The following is a 17,778-nucleotide window of genomic DNA, read 5'->3' as shown; positions in this document are numbered from 1 at the left end:
AGAATTCTCTTAAGTATATTTTACATTTCCTGATTAGTTTTAAAATCAAAGGTGATAGGTATAAAGAAAAAGAGGAGATTATTGAGAAATACAGCATCTAAGTGTGAGCACTTGCATTAAGATAAAAGTTCAATAGTTTTTTTTTTTTTTTTTTTTTAGTTTTATTTTTTATAGAGATGGGGGTTTCACTATGTTCCCCAGGCTGGGTTCGAACTCCTGACCTCAAGTAATCCTCCCATGTTGGCCACCCAAAATGCTGGGATTATAGGCGTGACTGAGCCACAGTGACTGGCCCAAAAGTCCAGTAGTTTTAGGGATCATAGGAATTATTTATTTTAAGGTGTAGTGGTTAAAAGCATGGATTTTGAGTTCTAACTGTACATCTTACTAGCTGTGTGACCTTAAGCAAGTTACTTACCCTTTGTCTGTTTCTTCATCTATTAAAAGTGTTTATATGAATATTAAATGGGTTAATACTTATAAAATGCTTAGAACATTGCTTGGTTCATAGTATTATGTTGGTACTTTATTACTGTCACTGTATATTTTAAAAAGGATTTATATAGGATGAAAAGTTTGGTTTAAAAAATGCTAGCAAAATCTCTCTGTCTCTTCCCCTTTTCTTTTGATCATCATAGAAATCTAAAGACCAGTTAATCATAAAAGGAACATAACAAATGTTTTCTCATGTTATAGAACTATTAGAAAATATAGGTCAGTATTTTCCTGCTCTGTAGAAAATAAAATCAGAGGATATCTTTATTGAATTGCCAAAAATTACTTCTGGGCCAATTTCTAGGTTTTCTGTTCATTTAGTTTCCTGTGTTTCTTTGAATCAAGATTTTAGGATTTGAGATGAAATGGAATAGAGAAAGAGGCTTTAGAATCAGGGGTTTAAATTTAAATCCCAGTCCCACCACTTTCTGAGTAACTTTGGGCAGTGTATTTGTTATCTGTTGCTGTGTGACAAACAATCCCAAAACTCAGTTGCTTCAGAAACAATGATTTATTATTTCTCATTCTGTGGATTGGCTGTACTCAACCCAGGGGTTCTTCTGTTTCATGTAGAACATTTTGTTTACCCACATTTTTGGTCTTGGGTAGAAGAACAATGCAGTAATCTGTTTTTAAAACATTTTCTTTAAATGAAATTATGCTTATGCCTGTAATCCCAGCACTTTGGGAGGCCTAGGCGGATGGATCATGAGGTCAAGAGATCAAGACCATCCGTGCCAATATTGTGAGACCCCATCTCCACTAAAAATACAAAAAATTAGCTGGGTGTGGTGGCAGGCACCTGTAATCCCAGCTACTTGGGAGGCTGAGGCAGGAGAATTGCTTGAACCCGGGAGGCGGAGGTTGCAGTGAGCCGAGATTGTGCCATTGCACTCCAGCCTGCGCAAAAAGAGCGAAACTCCATCTCAAAAAAAAAAAAAAAAAAAAAAGTCATGATACCTGGCACATTGTTAAAGCTCAGTAAATAGTATTTTTTTAAATTATGTAGTCATAAAACAGTTGTCCCCAATGCAAAATGGCTATGTAAGAGTCCATTGGTTCATACTTGTTCAGCTCATATCGGTGATGTTTAACAACATTTTCTTTGTTTTCCTGAATGAATGATATATGCTACTAGCTTTTGTTGGTTGATCAATTCATTGAACAAATAATGAAGTGTTTTATGTGTTGGGAATATAGCATTAAAAGAATTAAAGTTCTTGTCCCCACGTAAGTTATATTCTAGTGGAGGCAGAGAGGAAATAGATAATACGCCAACGTATTTATCACTTAATGACAAGTGCTATACAGAACAGTCAAGCAGGATAAAGGAAGAAAGGCAAGTGCCATGTGTTGGTGAGGGTTTACTCTTCTATTTAAGGTGGTCAGGGAAGGCCTTTCTAGTAACATGACTGTTAGGCAGTAACACAAAATAAGAGGAAGGGGTCAAGTCTTGTATTCTCTCTGCCTGGAACTCTCTTCTCCCAGATATTTTTAAATGCAAAGGTCTTGAGGCAGGAACTATGGTTTGAAACAGTAAGGAGGCTAATGTGGCTGGACCAGAGCAAGCAAGTGGGAGAATGGTAGGAAGTTTCAGATGTAGCTAAGGGCTGCCCCCTTGTAGGCCATTGTGAGGAATTGAGATAGGAAGCTATCAGTGTTTTGAGGAGAAGAGGGACATGGTCTAATTTATGTATTAAATGGATCACTCAAGCTGCTAGATTGAGAATAGATGGCAGAGGGTAAGGACAGAAGCAAAGAAGAACAGGAAGCTCTTGTAATAACAGATGGAGGTGATGGGGGGTTAGATTAGAGTGGTAACAGTAAAGGTGGTTACATTGTGAGGAATTTGACTTTTACTGTGATAGGAAGCCAGTTGGGATTTTGAGGAGTGGAGTGACATGGTCTGATTTATGTACTAAATGGATCACTCAGACTGCTATAATGAGAAGAGATGGTAGAGGATAAGGACAGAAGCAAGAACAGTCAGGAAGCCCTTGCAGTAATCCAGATGAGAGGTGATGGTGGTTTGGATCAGGGTGGTAGCAGTAAAGGTAGTTACGTTCTATTAATAGATACACCGTATTTTGAAGACAGAGTCAGTGGAATTTGCTGATGTAGGAAGTGAGAAAAAGAGAAGAGTTAAATTTGATTCTCACAGGTTGTGGGCCTGAGAAGCTGAAAGGATAGACTTGTCATTTACTGACATGAGTAAGACTGTGAGAGAAATGAGTTTGGGGGAATCAGGAGTTTTTCTGAACACATTCAGTTTGAGATGCCTAATAAACATTCAAGAAGAAGTGCTGAGCAGACAATTGGATTCACAAGTCTGGAGTTAGAGATCTGAGTTGGAGATGTACTTTGGGAGTCTTAAGAATAAAGGTGATTATTTAAAAACACGTGACAGGATGAGATCATGTAAGGGAGGTCAGTTTGCATAGAGAGGATAGATGCCCAAAGACTGAGCCTTCAGATACCCCAAAGTTTAAACGTTGGGAAAATGAAACGGAACTAGTGAAGCAGTCTGAAAAGGGTGTGCTAGTGAGATAAGGAGGAGAACGAAGAGTTCTGGTGCCCTGGAATTCAAGTGCAGGTAGATTAATAATCAGCTGTGTTAAATACTGCAAGTCAAGTAGATTGAGGACGTAGTGAATGCAGTGGTTTAGTGACCTTGATAAGAGCTATCTGGGTGGAACGATAGGGTAATGAAAGCCTTTTTGAATGAGTTCAAGATGGGGGTAGAGTTGGAGGCAGCTTGTATAAACAGTGCTTTCAAGAAGGATTGTGTAAAATGGGAACAGAAAAAAGGGGTGATGGCTGAAGGAGGATATATAATCAAGAGTTTTTAAATTCTCCTTTATTTTTCCAAGATGGAGATCTAGAATTGTCCTATAGAGAAAGAGATATTGGTAATGAGGGTGGGAAGTTGGAGTGATGTACTTCAGTAGGTGAGCATGGATGTCTTAGAAGCATTACACTGACAGCTGCAAGTGGTCTAGTAGATGTGGTAAGAATATGGAAGCTGTCTTTCAAATTACATCTGTTTATTTTAGTAAAGTAGAATACAAGGACAACAGTGAGGGTGGGGAGGAGGTGGAGGTTTGAAAAGAGGAAATGTGAAGTAGGACAGTGAGTAGGAATAGTTTACAGGAATGTATATACTGCTTTACATTTCACACACATTCTTTTACTTAGTCCTTTAGATAATCTTCTGAGTGTGTAAGGTTAGTAAAACCCTGTTTTAAAAATGAAAATACTAAGGCTTAGGTAAATTACGCGCTATTAGGGGGAGAGCTATGTATCTACTCCTGAGTGTTTGAAATCTAGCTCTATTTAGGTGATTTTTATTATGTGAAATCAGTGCTTCCTTACCAGGCTCCAGTATTTGTCTTCCCAGAGCGTTTCTTCATACAGTCCCAACTTTTTATTTATTTTTTATGTTTATTATTATTTTTTGAGACAGAGTCTTGCTCTGTCACCCAGGCTGGAGTGCAGTGGTGCAATCTTGGCTCACTGCAAGCTTTGCCTCCTGGGTTCACACCATTCTCCTGCCTCAGCCTCCCGAGTAGCTGGGACTACAGGCGCTTGCCACCACACCTGGGTAATTTTTTGTATTTTTAGTAGAGACGGGGTTTCACCGTGTTAGCCAGGATGGTCTTGATCTCCTGACCTCGTGATCTGCCTGCCTTGGCCTCCCAAAGTGCTGGGCATACAGGCGTGAGCCACCGCACTTTTTAGTACATTACATTCCCAACTTTTTAGTACTACTCTAACATAAAGTTCAATGAAATTCGCTCAAAGGGAATTGCATCCATGATCCATGTTCTTTTATATTGAATTGCCAGTATATGAGCAAGAGGTTCTTACTGTTTTCTTTTAGTGCCCTAGAGGTTTGAAAAATGAATAGGACAAGATTAGCTCAACCGTAAAGGCTGCTGCACTGGACAAAGTAGAAAGAAAAATCAATAGTTCCTTCAAAAACTAGTGCCCATAGCCAAGGGCTCACACCTGTAATCCCAGCACTACAGGAGGCCGAGGCAGGCGAATCACTTGAGGCCAGGAGTTCAAGACCAGCCTGGCCAACATGGTGAAACCTCATCTTTACTAAAAACACAAAAATTAGCCTGGCATGGTGGCACATGCCTGTAGTCCCAGCTACTCGGGAGGCTGAGGCAGGAGAATTGCTTGAACCCAGAAGGCGGAGATTGCAGTGAGCCAAGGTTTTGCCACTGCACTCCAGCCTGGGTGACAGAGCAAGAATCCGTCTCAGAAAAAAAACTAGAAAAACGAGTGGCCACTGTTTCCCTTTTGAATATATGTTCCATCAAAGGCATTTTCTTCCTGAATAGGCCAGTTCTGTCTGAGGCCGTACTTGTTCTTCATGTAGACCCTCTCTACTCTGACCTTCCTGAGCACTGGAGTGTGTTCTTCTCAGCATCCTGGTGAGCTGACACGGCCTGTCCTGTTAACAGCTCATTTTCTATAATAGACAAAACGTAGAAACAACCCAAATGTCCATTACCCGATGAATGGATAAATAAAATATTGTATACAAGGGAATATTATTCAGCAATAAAAATAAATGAAGTGCAGATATGTGTTAAAACGTGGTTGAACACTGAAAACATTATGCCAAGTGAAAGAAGCCAGTCACAAAGACTACGTATTATAGGATTCCATTTATTTATTTATTTATTTTTATTTGTTTATTTTTTTGAAGACAGAGTCTAGCTCTGGTTGCCCAGGCTGGAATGCAGTGGCATGATCTCAGCTCACTGCAACCTTCGCCTCCCAGTCTCAAGCAATTCTTCTGCCTCAGCCTCCCAAGTAGCTGGGATTACAGGTGCACACCACCACACCTGGCTAATTTTTGTATTTTAGTAGAGACAGAGTTTCACCATGTTGGCCAGGCTGGTCTTGAACTCCTGACCTCAAGTGATCCTCCCAGCTTGGCCTCCAAAAGTGCTGGGATTACAGGCATGAGCCACCATGTCCGGCTGGATCCCATTTATATGAAATGTCCAGAATAGGCAAATCTATAGAGACAGAAAGTGGATTTGTGGTGGCCTAGGGATGGAGAAGTTTGGGGAAGTGGGGTAGTGACTTCTATTGGATAAAATGAAAATTGTTTTTCAACTTACCCACTTTAACATAAGTTTTATATCAGTGCTTCAAGATTTTAGAGTAAAAGGATTGATAAATTCAACTAAAAGCACATGGCAAAAAATAAAAAAGGAAAAGAAATGGTATTTCAGACGTAGATTGGCTTTATCACATGCCCTAAACTGCTGTGTTTATGGTTTTCACACTTATCTTCTAACTACGAGTTATTATTTATAGAGTAGGAGAAACAGGTTTAGTTGTATTCACCATTCAGCTGGCATGTTTAATTTGCGCCTTGACTGTTCTACAAAAGTACAAATGAAGTCTCTTCTCTGCAATATCCTTAGCACTGCCACATACACATGCCCAGAGGATAAGAGTTAAGGTAGATGAAAAAAGTGGAAGAACTTTCTGTAGGAGTAGGACAGAAGATTTCTGTGAGTGGTCCACTAGTCAGAATTCCTGCTATGGTCTCTTTCATACACAAGTATATTTAGCCCATGGGAGGAATTTGAGAGCCAATTAAGATGAAACCAGTAAACTAAGTTTTATTCACTACTGACAGACGGATGTATTCTTTCAATGCATGGTTTATTTTTTAAAGTGTATTGTGTTGTAAACTGGCTGGTAGAACTGTCATGTTTCTGGCAGTTTCATCTAGATTTTAAGTGCTTTCAGGCGTTGCTTCCCAACTTTCCGCATGCTATGGTATGATATACATAGAAAATGCATGGCATTCTACGGTTAACTGGGGAGAATTTGGTCTTGTTTGTAGGGGACTTAGTAAAGAAATTTACTACATTTTCTCTATGACAGATAATGTATTGTGAAATGAAATGAAGACGCTTTTGGGAAGCTAGTTGTGGCAGCTGTGAAAGTGTGCCACTCAGAGTCCCCTTCAAGAGAGTCCCCTGTGTGGAGCAGCTGGCTGCGAGCCTCCAGCTGCTGCTCCTTCAGATGTGCTGCAGTGCTCAGGCTGAGGCCATACTTCCTTTGGGCCCCTTCCCATCAATGACCAGGCACAGTGGGGGGTACTAGAGTTGGGCTATTCTTGCTTGATGGGAGGTTCCTCATACAGATAATGTTTGCTTAGGGACTTGGTATTGGCCCAACCGAGACTTTCTCGTAACTGCACTGCTGTGGGAGTTTCTTTGTACCCAACTACTCCTTTGCCTCTCCTCTTCCACCCTCAGACCCTGCTCAAGTTTCTCCTCACCTCCTTCTGCTTCCTCTGCTTGTATGCTGCCCAGGCATCTTCCCCAACAAATTTCTGGTGTATTTAATTTGCTTCTCAGAGGATCTGAACTAATGCAATAATAGATAGTGAACTTGTATAAAACTCCCAGTTAAAACTCTTTTGTATTTTAAAATGGGAAACTTGAATTTGCTTCTGTGAGTGTAACTTTTGTATCTCAGGTTTTATGTTTGAGTGGCTATGTGCAATTCCTGATCAAGATTTTGTAAAGATGACTCTATATTCTTGTTGTCACCATCAGTTAGAAACTTGACTTATTCATTAAATGGTAGCACATGGCAGAAGGAATTTGTTGCTCTTTGTCTGACAGAAACTCTTTTCTTACTGTTAACAGAATTAAAATGATTTCAGTCTCTTTAAATGGTATATCTTAGGTGCTGTTAGTCTGTTACTTTCCTTTATTGCCAAATGCGATACTGAAAATTTCTACACTGAAAAATTTCAAATCCCATGAAGAATTTTTCATATTAAATATTTCAAAATAATCATAAAACTTGTATACACACAGTAATAGGCCTATCATTAGTCTTACTGATTTTTGTTTCGCATTCAGATTAGTATATGGTTAACATTGGTAGTGAATCTCATTTCGATGCCATACTTTCAAAACTGCATTTTTGCTTTGAATCTTTTTTAGTATAGGTTAATATATGCCCTTTATAAACTCTTATGCCCCGTTCTCTTTCTTTCTGCCTAGACTTCTGTATTTGAAGGCCTAGTCCAAAACCAGACTGTACTCTTATACTTTTCTTTGTGTGACTCAACCTATGTTGAAATGATTTATTTGAGAAATGTTTACTGAATGCATATTCTTTACAAGGTTCTGGGTACACAAATAATGAACAAAGAGATAAGGTCTCCATCTTTGATAGCTTTTTTTGGTACAATATTGTGAATATATAGGATTAATAACTTAGTGCAGCTTACTTTTTTTTATCTTTCTACAACACGTTTTAGCATTTGATTATACCTAAATATAATTAATGTGTATACATCCATACAGACACTTGAGTATTTTGTCAAAAGAATGAAAACTTCTTATAACCATGTTTTGAAGATCTTTTATATCTCGTAGAATCTCCCGTGGCTCTTATTTTCAACAAATGCCTGTGGATTGGTTAAGGTTCTACTGAATCTTAAGTATTATTTACAGCAGAGATGGGGCCAGGAGTAGAATATTCACTGGACAGATCCCAAGTCTGTAGTAGAAAACAACTTGTTCATTATCCTCTGAATTTCCTTTGCCAGAAGAGTTGTAGGGAGGAAATGGGGTGGTCCTCCCATTGGTCTAACTTCTTGAGTGTAGGGCTTTGGTTCTCAACTTTGGCTATATGTTGAAGCCACTCTTGATTCCTAAGTCTAATCCCTAGGGTTTCTGATTTAATTGGCGTAGGGTGTGGCCAGGACCAAATAATTGTAATGTGCAGCCAAGATTGAGAACCACTGCCTTAGGAGATGACAACCCCAGTCTCAGTTAAGAAATTAGCAGGCTTATTTTGCTTAACTCTAGATAATATACGTACTGAGAAGGTCTGGGAACCATCCCAATAGTAATGAGGATCCATAGCTCCCTGATCTTTGTTTCAAAGGTCTGTTCTATACAAAAAGATACCAGAGATCCTCAGAGAAATCGCTGTTTCTAGGACTGGAGCAGGGAAAGAACAAGATGCACCTGGAATATCTTACTGTGTCAGAAAGCAAAGAAATAGTCAGAGAATGATGAGGACATGTCAGAAGAACATGAAAGTCTGAGGGAGTTATGACTGGTCAAATCTGGGATTTCTTTTTTTTCCCCTGACACAGAGCCTGGCTCTGTCCCTCAGGCTGGAGTGCAGTGGCACAATCTCAGCTCACTGCAGCTTGGACCTCCTGGGCTCAAGCGACCCTCCCACCTCAGTCTCCCAAGTAGCTGGGACTACAGGTCCGGACAATCACCCTGGCTAATTAAAAAAAAATTTTTTTTTTTTTGTAGAGATGTGGTCTCATTATGTTGCCCAGGCTGGTCTGGAACTCGGGCTCAAGCAGTCCTACCATGTTGGCCTCCCAAAGTGCTGGGATTACAGGTGTGAGCCACCACGCCAAATCTGGGAAAATCTGAGAATCAAAATAAGTAATTATAGTCATGGATTATAACTCATTGAATAAAGTAGGAATCTTTTAATCTGTACTCATACAGGTAAATAAATGAAAAAAATGAAAGTTTGCTAAGAAATGGAGTATTTATATAGTTTCAAATTGAGATCCCACAAAATACTTAATTAGAAAGAGAAACGGAGGAACTTAGTAGTGGAGAAATATAGCAGACATCATGTGATCAAAGTAAAAATTATTAGTAATGGAACATATCAGAATTGCATGCCTAATAAGATACAATGAGAAAACATGATCACTTCTGTGGTATTCCTCTGAATCTAATTATGAGGAAACATCAGACAAACCCACACTGAGGGACGTTTCTCCAAATATCTGGCCTGTAATATGTTACCCAAAGGTCATGGAAATCTAGACAAAACTTAGGAATTATTCCATATTGAAAAAGACTGAAAGAGATAGGACAACTAAATACAATGCATGATCCTGAGTTGGATCCTTTTGCCAAAAAGGATGGTATTAGTATAATTGGCCAAACTTAATTGGAGTCTGAAGCTTAGAAGATGGAGATGTATCAGTGTTCGTTTCCTGATTTTGATGATTGTATCGTGGTTATGTAGGAGAATATTCTTGTTTGTAGGAACTATAAAGTATACAGAAATTTGGCAAGTTATTCTCAAGTGATTTAAGGAAAAAATATGTACTGTTCTTGCAACTTCTCTGTAAGATTGAGACTGTTTTAAAATTAAACACACATGCACACACTAATGTAGAATAACTGTGATACGTATGACTTCTTTCGAATTACACAGCTGTACATGGGGTCTGTCTTAGAACATGAATCTTCTCAAGGGAAATCCATATGAAGGTGCAACATAATTTATCTAGAAATAATATGTTTCTTGGAGTACATTTCCCAAATGACCAAACCCTTTTAAGTGCTGAAATGCTTTTTAACTATTTTGTTATATGCTATATACTTGTTTGCCTTTTAAGACAATACACTGAATTTAGTTTAATCTCTTGGATGACTAATGGCTCCAATTAGGTAAATATTTATTACTGTATTCTGAAGTAATATCTAGGTCTAGATTCACTTTTAGCCTTTGAGGGTTTTGCTTTGTTTTTGTTGTCTCTCTCAATGTCTGGTTTTCAGTTCTGCTGATGTCATAGTACGTATTTAATAGTTTGCCGGTTCTCTTCCTATTGTGTTATTTCTGATCTACTGTAGTCTTAAAAACAAGATGTATGTTTTTCCTTTTTCAAAAAATGTTATGTTAATAAAACTATAAGGGAAAAGGATTACAGTGGAAGAGACTTTATTATAGAAATGTTGTACTCATAGTACCCCTTTCAGATTAATTCAGGATTATGTCTAGGTTTCAAAGAGTTCTGAAATAGTGAGGAGTTCCTATACATAGAATGTGATACCTCTGTCATTTTATCAACTTCCTAGAATGCCAGTTGAAATTAGGTAATTTTAGAGAAAAACCACCCTGATTTTTGTTTTAATTTTAAATTTCAGAGCTCCAGAGATTATATTGGGGTTGCCATTTTGTGAAGCCATAGACATGTGGTCATTGGGATGTGTGATTGCAGAATTATTTCTTGGATGGCCGCTCTACCCAGGAGCCTTGGAGTATGATCAGGTAACAAATAATGATAATCTAATAGAATTGGTAGAAAGTAAAGAATAATAACAGACTTACAGGAACATATGGCTGCAGGTGTACAATACACTGGAAAGTCTTTTTAACATAAAGTGACAGAATTTGGGATCTTGTAGAATTGATTTTGAAAACTGTTTTATAATGTTGAAGTAAGTTTTCATAAAGTTACAGCCTACAGAGTCTCAAAACCAGTTTTGTAAAATTATTGGGAAAATTTTATACTGTAAACATATAAAGGGTTGGATTGTGTCCATTTAATTAATTGTGCTTTGCTTGGGTGACAAACTTTGATGATATATGAAACGTCAGCCCCTGCCAAGGCATAAAAGCTCCTAAAAGGCGTTAAAACTTTTGGTCTTAAACCAACTGCCATTATTGGTGTTTTAAATACCTCAGTAACTTGAACCCTTCTCAGTCTTTTTAGCTGTATTGAGTGGTGCTGAAATTCTCTTTTAGCACTGTTTAATGATTCTCAGTAGAATTCAGCAAATTACCTTATTAAGCACACTTTTCATGGTACATTTCAGGTATATTCATTAGCCTTTCTGTACTATTAAACAGTGTTGTTTGCTAGTAGTCTTAAATATTAATACCAAGATTATTTTTTGGAGAAACTGCCATCTTATTTATTACTCTTTGAGTATCTTTGAGATAATGTACTTAACTGATTCTAATAGAAAATGCTAGTCAAAATCAACAAAGTAGTTACATTAATTTTGTCATTCTGATTAGTATTTTTATTTAGATGATATTTAACTTTCTAGCAAGAAAGAATAGAAAATAGAAGAATTTAAAGCACCTATTACATAATCATGATTATAGCCTGGTATTTTAGGGCTATTTTCTCTATCAAGAGGAAAAAGAGAGGTAATTAATTTAGGTGACTTAAATGTTCCTGAGATGACTCTGTCATTTAATACTGATTATTAGATTAGATGTTATCATTAACTTTAATCTCTTGTCATCATCCATGAACCTTCCCTTTTAGGTTAGGTTTTCCATATTCTCCACCATCCCTCTTCCGTGTTCAGGATTCCACTGAGTTTCTGTAAAATTTTCCATACATCCTGTCTTCTTTCAGCTTTCTACCCAATTACTAGCTTTGATACAGATGTGAGACTACTGTCAGTTCTGAACGAGTTAGTAATTGAATCGGAGTCCCGTAATCCTTTAGCTTTTGGAGTACGGAGGCACCAGTAAAATGCTAGAAATACACCCTTGGCTTTGTAGATTAGCCTATGGCATACATAGTACCCTGGAGCAGGACACCCTCTAGTGGCAATTTCAAGTTGATTTGTTATTATACTCGATTAGGACTTCACAGTTCATCTTGAACAACTGATGTTAGTATTGAAAAGGACCCCAGAGATTACCCAGTGACTGCCCCTTTTTCATTTTATAAAGGAGAAAAAGGCCCAGAAAAATGAATTCACTTGTCAAAAGTCACAATAGTAATTTTAAAGACAAAGCCTTGACCAAAGCTCAGTTTTTCTAAATTTTATAATGAATGTTTGTTTTTTTTAAACTAAACTTGGAACAGGTATTATCTGATCCAGATTGACAATGTTTTCAGGATGTATATTACCAAAGGGATTAAAAAAAGCCATTGGCCCTTGGCATATAGCATCAATAGTCTCACAGTTCAGTGGGGGTTTTGTTTTGTTTTGTTTTTCTTTTTTCTTTTGAGATGAAGTCTCGCTCTGTCGCCCAGGCTGGAGCGCAGTGGCGTGATCTCAGCTCACTGCAACCTCTGCCTCCCAGGTTCAAGCGATTCTTCTGCCTCAGCCTCCCGAGTAGCTGGGATTACAGGCATGCGCCACCATGCCCGGCTAATTTTTATATTTTTAGTAGAGACGGGGTTTCACCATGTTGGCCAGGCTGGTCTCAAACTCCTGACCTTGTGATTTGCCTGCCTCGGCCTCCCAAAGTGTTGGGATTACAGGCATGCGCCACCGTGCCCGGCTAATTTGTGTATTTTTAGTAGAGACGGGGTTTCACCATGTTGGCCAGGCTGGTCTCAAACTCCTGACCTTGTGATTTGCCTGCCTCAGCCTCCCAAAGTGTTGGGATTACAGGAGTGAGCCACTGTGCCCCGCCCACAGTTCAATGTTTTAAGATATTTTACAAAATACATGAATGCAAAGCAAATAAATTGTAGTGATTTTGTGGGCGTCTTTGTTTTGGCCCTAATCTGGGACTTTAAACTCATTTTCAAGCATGGTATTTGTTATAAAGGCTTTGATAAATTTTGATAATTTTTTTTTCCCCCTATCAATCTTAACTTGGTTTGGGACTTTCGAGTGCCTTTTTTTTTTTTTTTTTTTGCACTTGTTAAAATGTTCACATATGTTTTTCTTTTTTCTTTTTCTTTTTTGAGACAGGGTCTCACTCTGTCGCCCAGGCCTGAGTGCAGTGGTTCCATCTCGGCTCACTGCAACCTCCGCCTCATAGGTTCAAGCAATTTTTCCACCTCAGCCTCCTTAGTAGCTGGGACTACAGGTGTGTGCCACCATGCCTGGCTAATTTTTGTATTTTTAGTAGAGATGGGGTTTCATCATATTGACCAGGCAGGTCTTAAACTCCTGACCTCAAATGATCCACCTGCCTTGGCCTCCCAAAGTGCTGGGAATACAGGCGTGAGCCACTGCGCCTGGCCACATATGTTTCTCAGAACAGCTTTAGTCTGTTTGTTAATGTGTTTGACTTTCATAGATTTTCCCCATCTCCCTAGATTATGATCACCTAATGTTAGGATGTGAAAGGGCCACCAGTAGGGTATGTCTCTCTCTAATCTGTTCCTTATTCCAGAATCAGCTGCCTAGACATACTTGGATACCCCAATTGGGGAGTTGGTATTTTTTTTTAGACAGGGTCTCAGTCTGTCATCTAGGCTGGAATGATCATAGCTCACTGCAGTGATCATAGCTCACTGCAGTCTTGAACTCCTGGGCTCAAGGAATCCTCCTACCTCAGGCTGTGCCCAGTAGCTGGGGATACAGGTGTGCACCAGCATGCCTGACTCATTTTTAATTTTTTGTAGAGATGGGGTCTCTTTCTCTATGTTGCCCAAGCTGGTCTCAAAGTCCTGGGCTTAAGTGATCATCCCGCCTAGACCTCCAAACGTGCTGGGATTACAGGTGTGAGCCACTGCACCTGGCCTGGCAGTTTTTTTCTAATTATTATTTTTTGCCTTACAGTGGCAATGCAGTGGGCAATAGTAATATTTGGTAATTAATGCTTACTAAGCTCTTTTATGTACTAGAAACTGCTGTTAACACTTTATATTAACTCATTTAATGCTCGTAACAACCCTATGAAGTACACACTACTGTTGCCTCCATTTTATAGATGTAAACTAAAGAGTTCTTAACAGTGTATCATATTCTTCTTTAGAGACAGAATCTTTCTCTGTTGCCCTGGATGAAGTGCAGTGGCAGGATCATGGTTTACTGCAAACTTGAACTCATGGGCTCAAGTGGTTCTCCTGCCCAGGCCTCCCAAAGTGTTGCAATAACAGGCACGAGCCACCGCGCCTGGCCAAATTATTATATTCTTAAAAGCCAAATTTGAGTCACCAGGAAAAATATTCAAAGTATTTTAATTCTTCATTATAGTGTTGGTGTTCTAGCCTTTTCATCATATTTATCATCTCTTAAAGCCTTTCCAATGCCATTTTCTCTTTGGATTTTAGATTCTGTAAGTAGACACTGACCATGTTGAAAATTTATAATATCATATTTTCTTGTATGTGCATTTTATTTCCGTTTATATAGACATCTATATTTAGTGTGTGTGGTTAGGGAAGATCCTACCCACCAATTGTTACAGTGCGTGAATCCTTTCCTGTCTTAATTGTAGATAAACTGTCTTTTATTAGTGTTCTATTTACAGGACTTATATTTACTAGAGAAATATCAAAAGTATTCTAGGGAATTAAGGACTATTTTATGGATGGATGGATGGATGAATGGATGGATGGATAGACGGATGGACAATAGTTGGTAAATGTTGATTATTTCTCCAAAATGTTTGTTGGAGTTTAGATAGAATGTTATCCAGAACAACTAAGAGTTTGACTTTATATTCAAATTATATTTGGTAATTTCAAGTCTTATGTAAGAAAAATAAAGTTCACTATTTCAACTGCAGAGAAAATAAATCTTTCAAGATTTCTATTTTTGTCAGGCTATTTAGCAAAGAGACCGACACAAGCTGGCCCAAATAATTTATATGTGTGGATGTATTAGGCCATTTGCATTGCTATAAAGGAATACCTGAGTAATTTATAAAGAAAAGAGATTTAATTGGCTCACAGTTCTGCAGGCTGTACAAGCATGGCTCCAGCATGTGCTTCTGGTGAGGGTCTTAGGAAGCTTACAATCATGGCAGAAGGGAAAGGGGAGCAGGCGTTTCACATGGTGAGAATAGGAGCAAGAGATGGGGGAGATGGGTACTACACACTTTGAAACAACCAGATCTTGAGAGAACTCACTGTTGGGGGGACAGCACCAAGCCATTCATGAGGTATCGGCCCCCGTTACCCAAACACCTCCCGCCAGGCCCTACCTCCAACACTGGGGATTATATTTCAACATGAGATTTGGTGGGGACAAACATTCAAACTATGTCAGTGGACTATCACAAGGATCCAAGAATGTAACTATAATATGACTGGGATTTGTGAAGTTTGGAATTGAAGTTGCTTTTCAAAGCAAGGTGACACTAGAGGAATTAACAGGTGTTGGTAGAACTTCAGTGGTACTGGACCATCAGTGTGACTTGGCTGTTCTTCAAGTGCCTTTGTCTATTCTGATCTGAGTTTCTGCTCACCTTACCTTTGATTAGGTTACATGACCATAAAACTCCAGCCCTACCTATAACCCTTTAGCTCATCCCCCGAGAGTCATTGGTATTTCTTAGTTCACATTTCTGACATAGTTAATCTGATTGACTTAGTTTTTTTCTAGTTGAGTTCATGAGGCCAGTTTAGAATTATGTGTCAGATTCCCATTCTTCATCCACTGGAGATGGAGGAAGGCAAACATTTATATATTAGGGGTTCTAGATGGAACATTTTTCTCTTCAAAAGACTGGGCGGGCAGTATGACAAGTAATAAACTCAGGTTTTCACTGGCCACTTTTTTGTTTGTTTGTTTGTTTTGTTTTGTTTTGTTTTACAGAGCCATGTCAACTCCTGAGGTACATTAATTGCTCTGTTCTCTTTGCTTTTTTAGCACTTTGTTTTCTTCTTCACAATGGCTTACTAGCTTAATTGCAGATTATATGCTTAAATATTTTTCTGTTCTACTGAATTGTGCTTTTGAAGATTGGCACCGTATTTTATTTATCTACATGTCTTTAGCATCTAGCAAATAATAGATGCTCTGTTTGTTGAAATTGAATTGTTGATGGCTTTTCTGTCTGATGCAGCATCCAGGCACCAAACTCTTAGTACTTTTTCCTTCCATTTTTCTGTTTCCTTAAAATAAGGAATTTAGCTACTTAGTGGGTGGGAGGTGGGGAGAAAGAGCAGCACTTTAACGAAATGAAGCCAGTTTGTAATGTGGAAGTTTTCGTTGTCATTTTATATAAAATCGGGGATACAAATATGGATAAAACAGACTGTTTTTGGAAGGCACATAATCTAGTAGGGAAAACAGACATGTAAAAAATTGTAATATAGTTATAATAATTATAAATGCATGTTCTAGGCGTGATGATAGCACAGAGTAGAGTAATTACCTCTGCTTGGCATCGTCAGGGATGGCTTTATAGAGGAGAGGATTCTTGAGCTGAGTCTTGAAGAAGGAATAGTAAAAGCTTTTCTTGTGGATTTGGTGAAAGGGGGAATATGTATGTTGGATAAGTAGAAGTTCGAGAACAATATAGGAAAGAGAGACTGGCCCATGTGGTTCGACATGGTGCCAGTTGGTGCTGAAGTACCAGGAGAATATAAAAGGGCAGGGAATATGTATAGTTGGAGGGCCTGTTTGCTAGGGTTAGAGGTCTGGAATTGATACTCTAGGTAAGGGGTGTCCAGCCTTTTGGCTTCCCTGGGCCACACTGGAAGAAGAAAAATTGTCTTGGGCCACACATAAAATACACTAAAATTAATGATAGCTGATGAGCTTAAAAAAAAATCACAAAAAAATCTCATAATGTTTTAAGAAAGTTTACAAATTTGTATTGGACCTCATGCAGCCCCTGGGCTGGGGCTGCTGGTTGGACAAGCTTGCTCTAGGCGGTAAAGGGTTATTAAGTAATTTTACACAAGTGACTAACAGATGCACATTTTGCCAGAATGTTTGGCAGTAGTGTGAATAATGAATTGGGGGTGAGCGGGTAAGGACATTAGGAGAGACTGGAGGCAGGTAGAATAATCAGGAGGCTTGTGAAATTGTTTAACTCAGAATTGAAGAGAATCTGAGGTAGAGATGGAGAGGAGGGGACAGTTGTGAAAAATGTTAATGAAGTAAAATTGTTAGGCTTTTGGATGTTGGGGGAGCATGATGAGGAAGAGGTACAGGGCATCAATTTCAGGTTTCTGATTTGAGTGGATGGTGTTGCTATTAACCATAGGAGGAAAATACATTAGGATTAGCAGATCTGGGGGCAAATCAGTTTAGGATATATTCAGTTGGAGGTACTAGAGTCCAGCCAGGTTGAAAGTTTCAATAAGCAGTTGGGTCTGGAGCTCCAGAGCTAGAGCCAAAGATTGAGGCGCAGATTTAGAGATAAAATTGTGGGCACTTAGGACTTGTAGAGGGAAAAAAGAAAGACAAGACTCTGGAAAGCAGTGTCATATAAAGAACAAACAGAGGAACACAGTTAAAGACTGTCAGGAAGTAGAAGAGACCCAGAAAAGCATGGCGTCATGGAAATTGAATGAGCAGTTTTTATGTAAAATGGTAGTAGCCATTAGTATCAAAGTAAAATAAGGATTTATATGTGATTATTAAACATGTCTGTCACTAACAGGCCATTACTTATCTTAATACCATATCATGAGGGTGATGAGACTAAAATTCAGATTGCAGTGTGTTGAGCTGTGAATGGGAAGTGAAATAATATAGGGTACTATTTTAAGGGTGAGACGAGAGAGTTAAGTAGTTAAGGGAGGTTTACTTTTTTTTTTTTTAGGATAGAAGATATTGAACATTTTTG

The 17,778-nt window shown here is 38.6% G+C and overlaps 1 protein-coding gene across 6 annotated transcripts in view; it reads left to right on the top strand.

Moving 5' to 3' along the window:
• The window catches only part of HIPK3 (homeodomain interacting protein kinase 3), a 101,690-nt gene that overhangs the window by 65,946 nt on the left and 17,966 nt on the right, over positions 1–17,778 (top strand). For all 6 annotated transcript variants that reach the window (XM_058446870.1, XM_058446869.1, XM_032166309.2 and 3 more), the window contains exon 3: positions 10,470–10,593. In XM_058446870.1, coding sequence (XP_058302853.1) covers positions 10,470–10,593 — 124 coding nt within the window. The remainder of the gene's footprint in view (positions 1–10,469; positions 10,594–17,778) is intronic.

Source organism: Hylobates moloch, unplaced genomic scaffold (assembly GCF_009828535.3).
Source record: "Hylobates moloch isolate HMO894 unplaced genomic scaffold, HMol_V3 SCAFFOLD_11, whole genome shotgun sequence".
In the NCBI taxonomy this organism is placed as follows: Eukaryota; Metazoa; Chordata; class Mammalia; order Primates; family Hylobatidae; genus Hylobates; species Hylobates moloch.
Note: the sequence above shows the minus strand (reverse complement) of the source record. Positions and strands in the feature narration are given on the sequence as shown.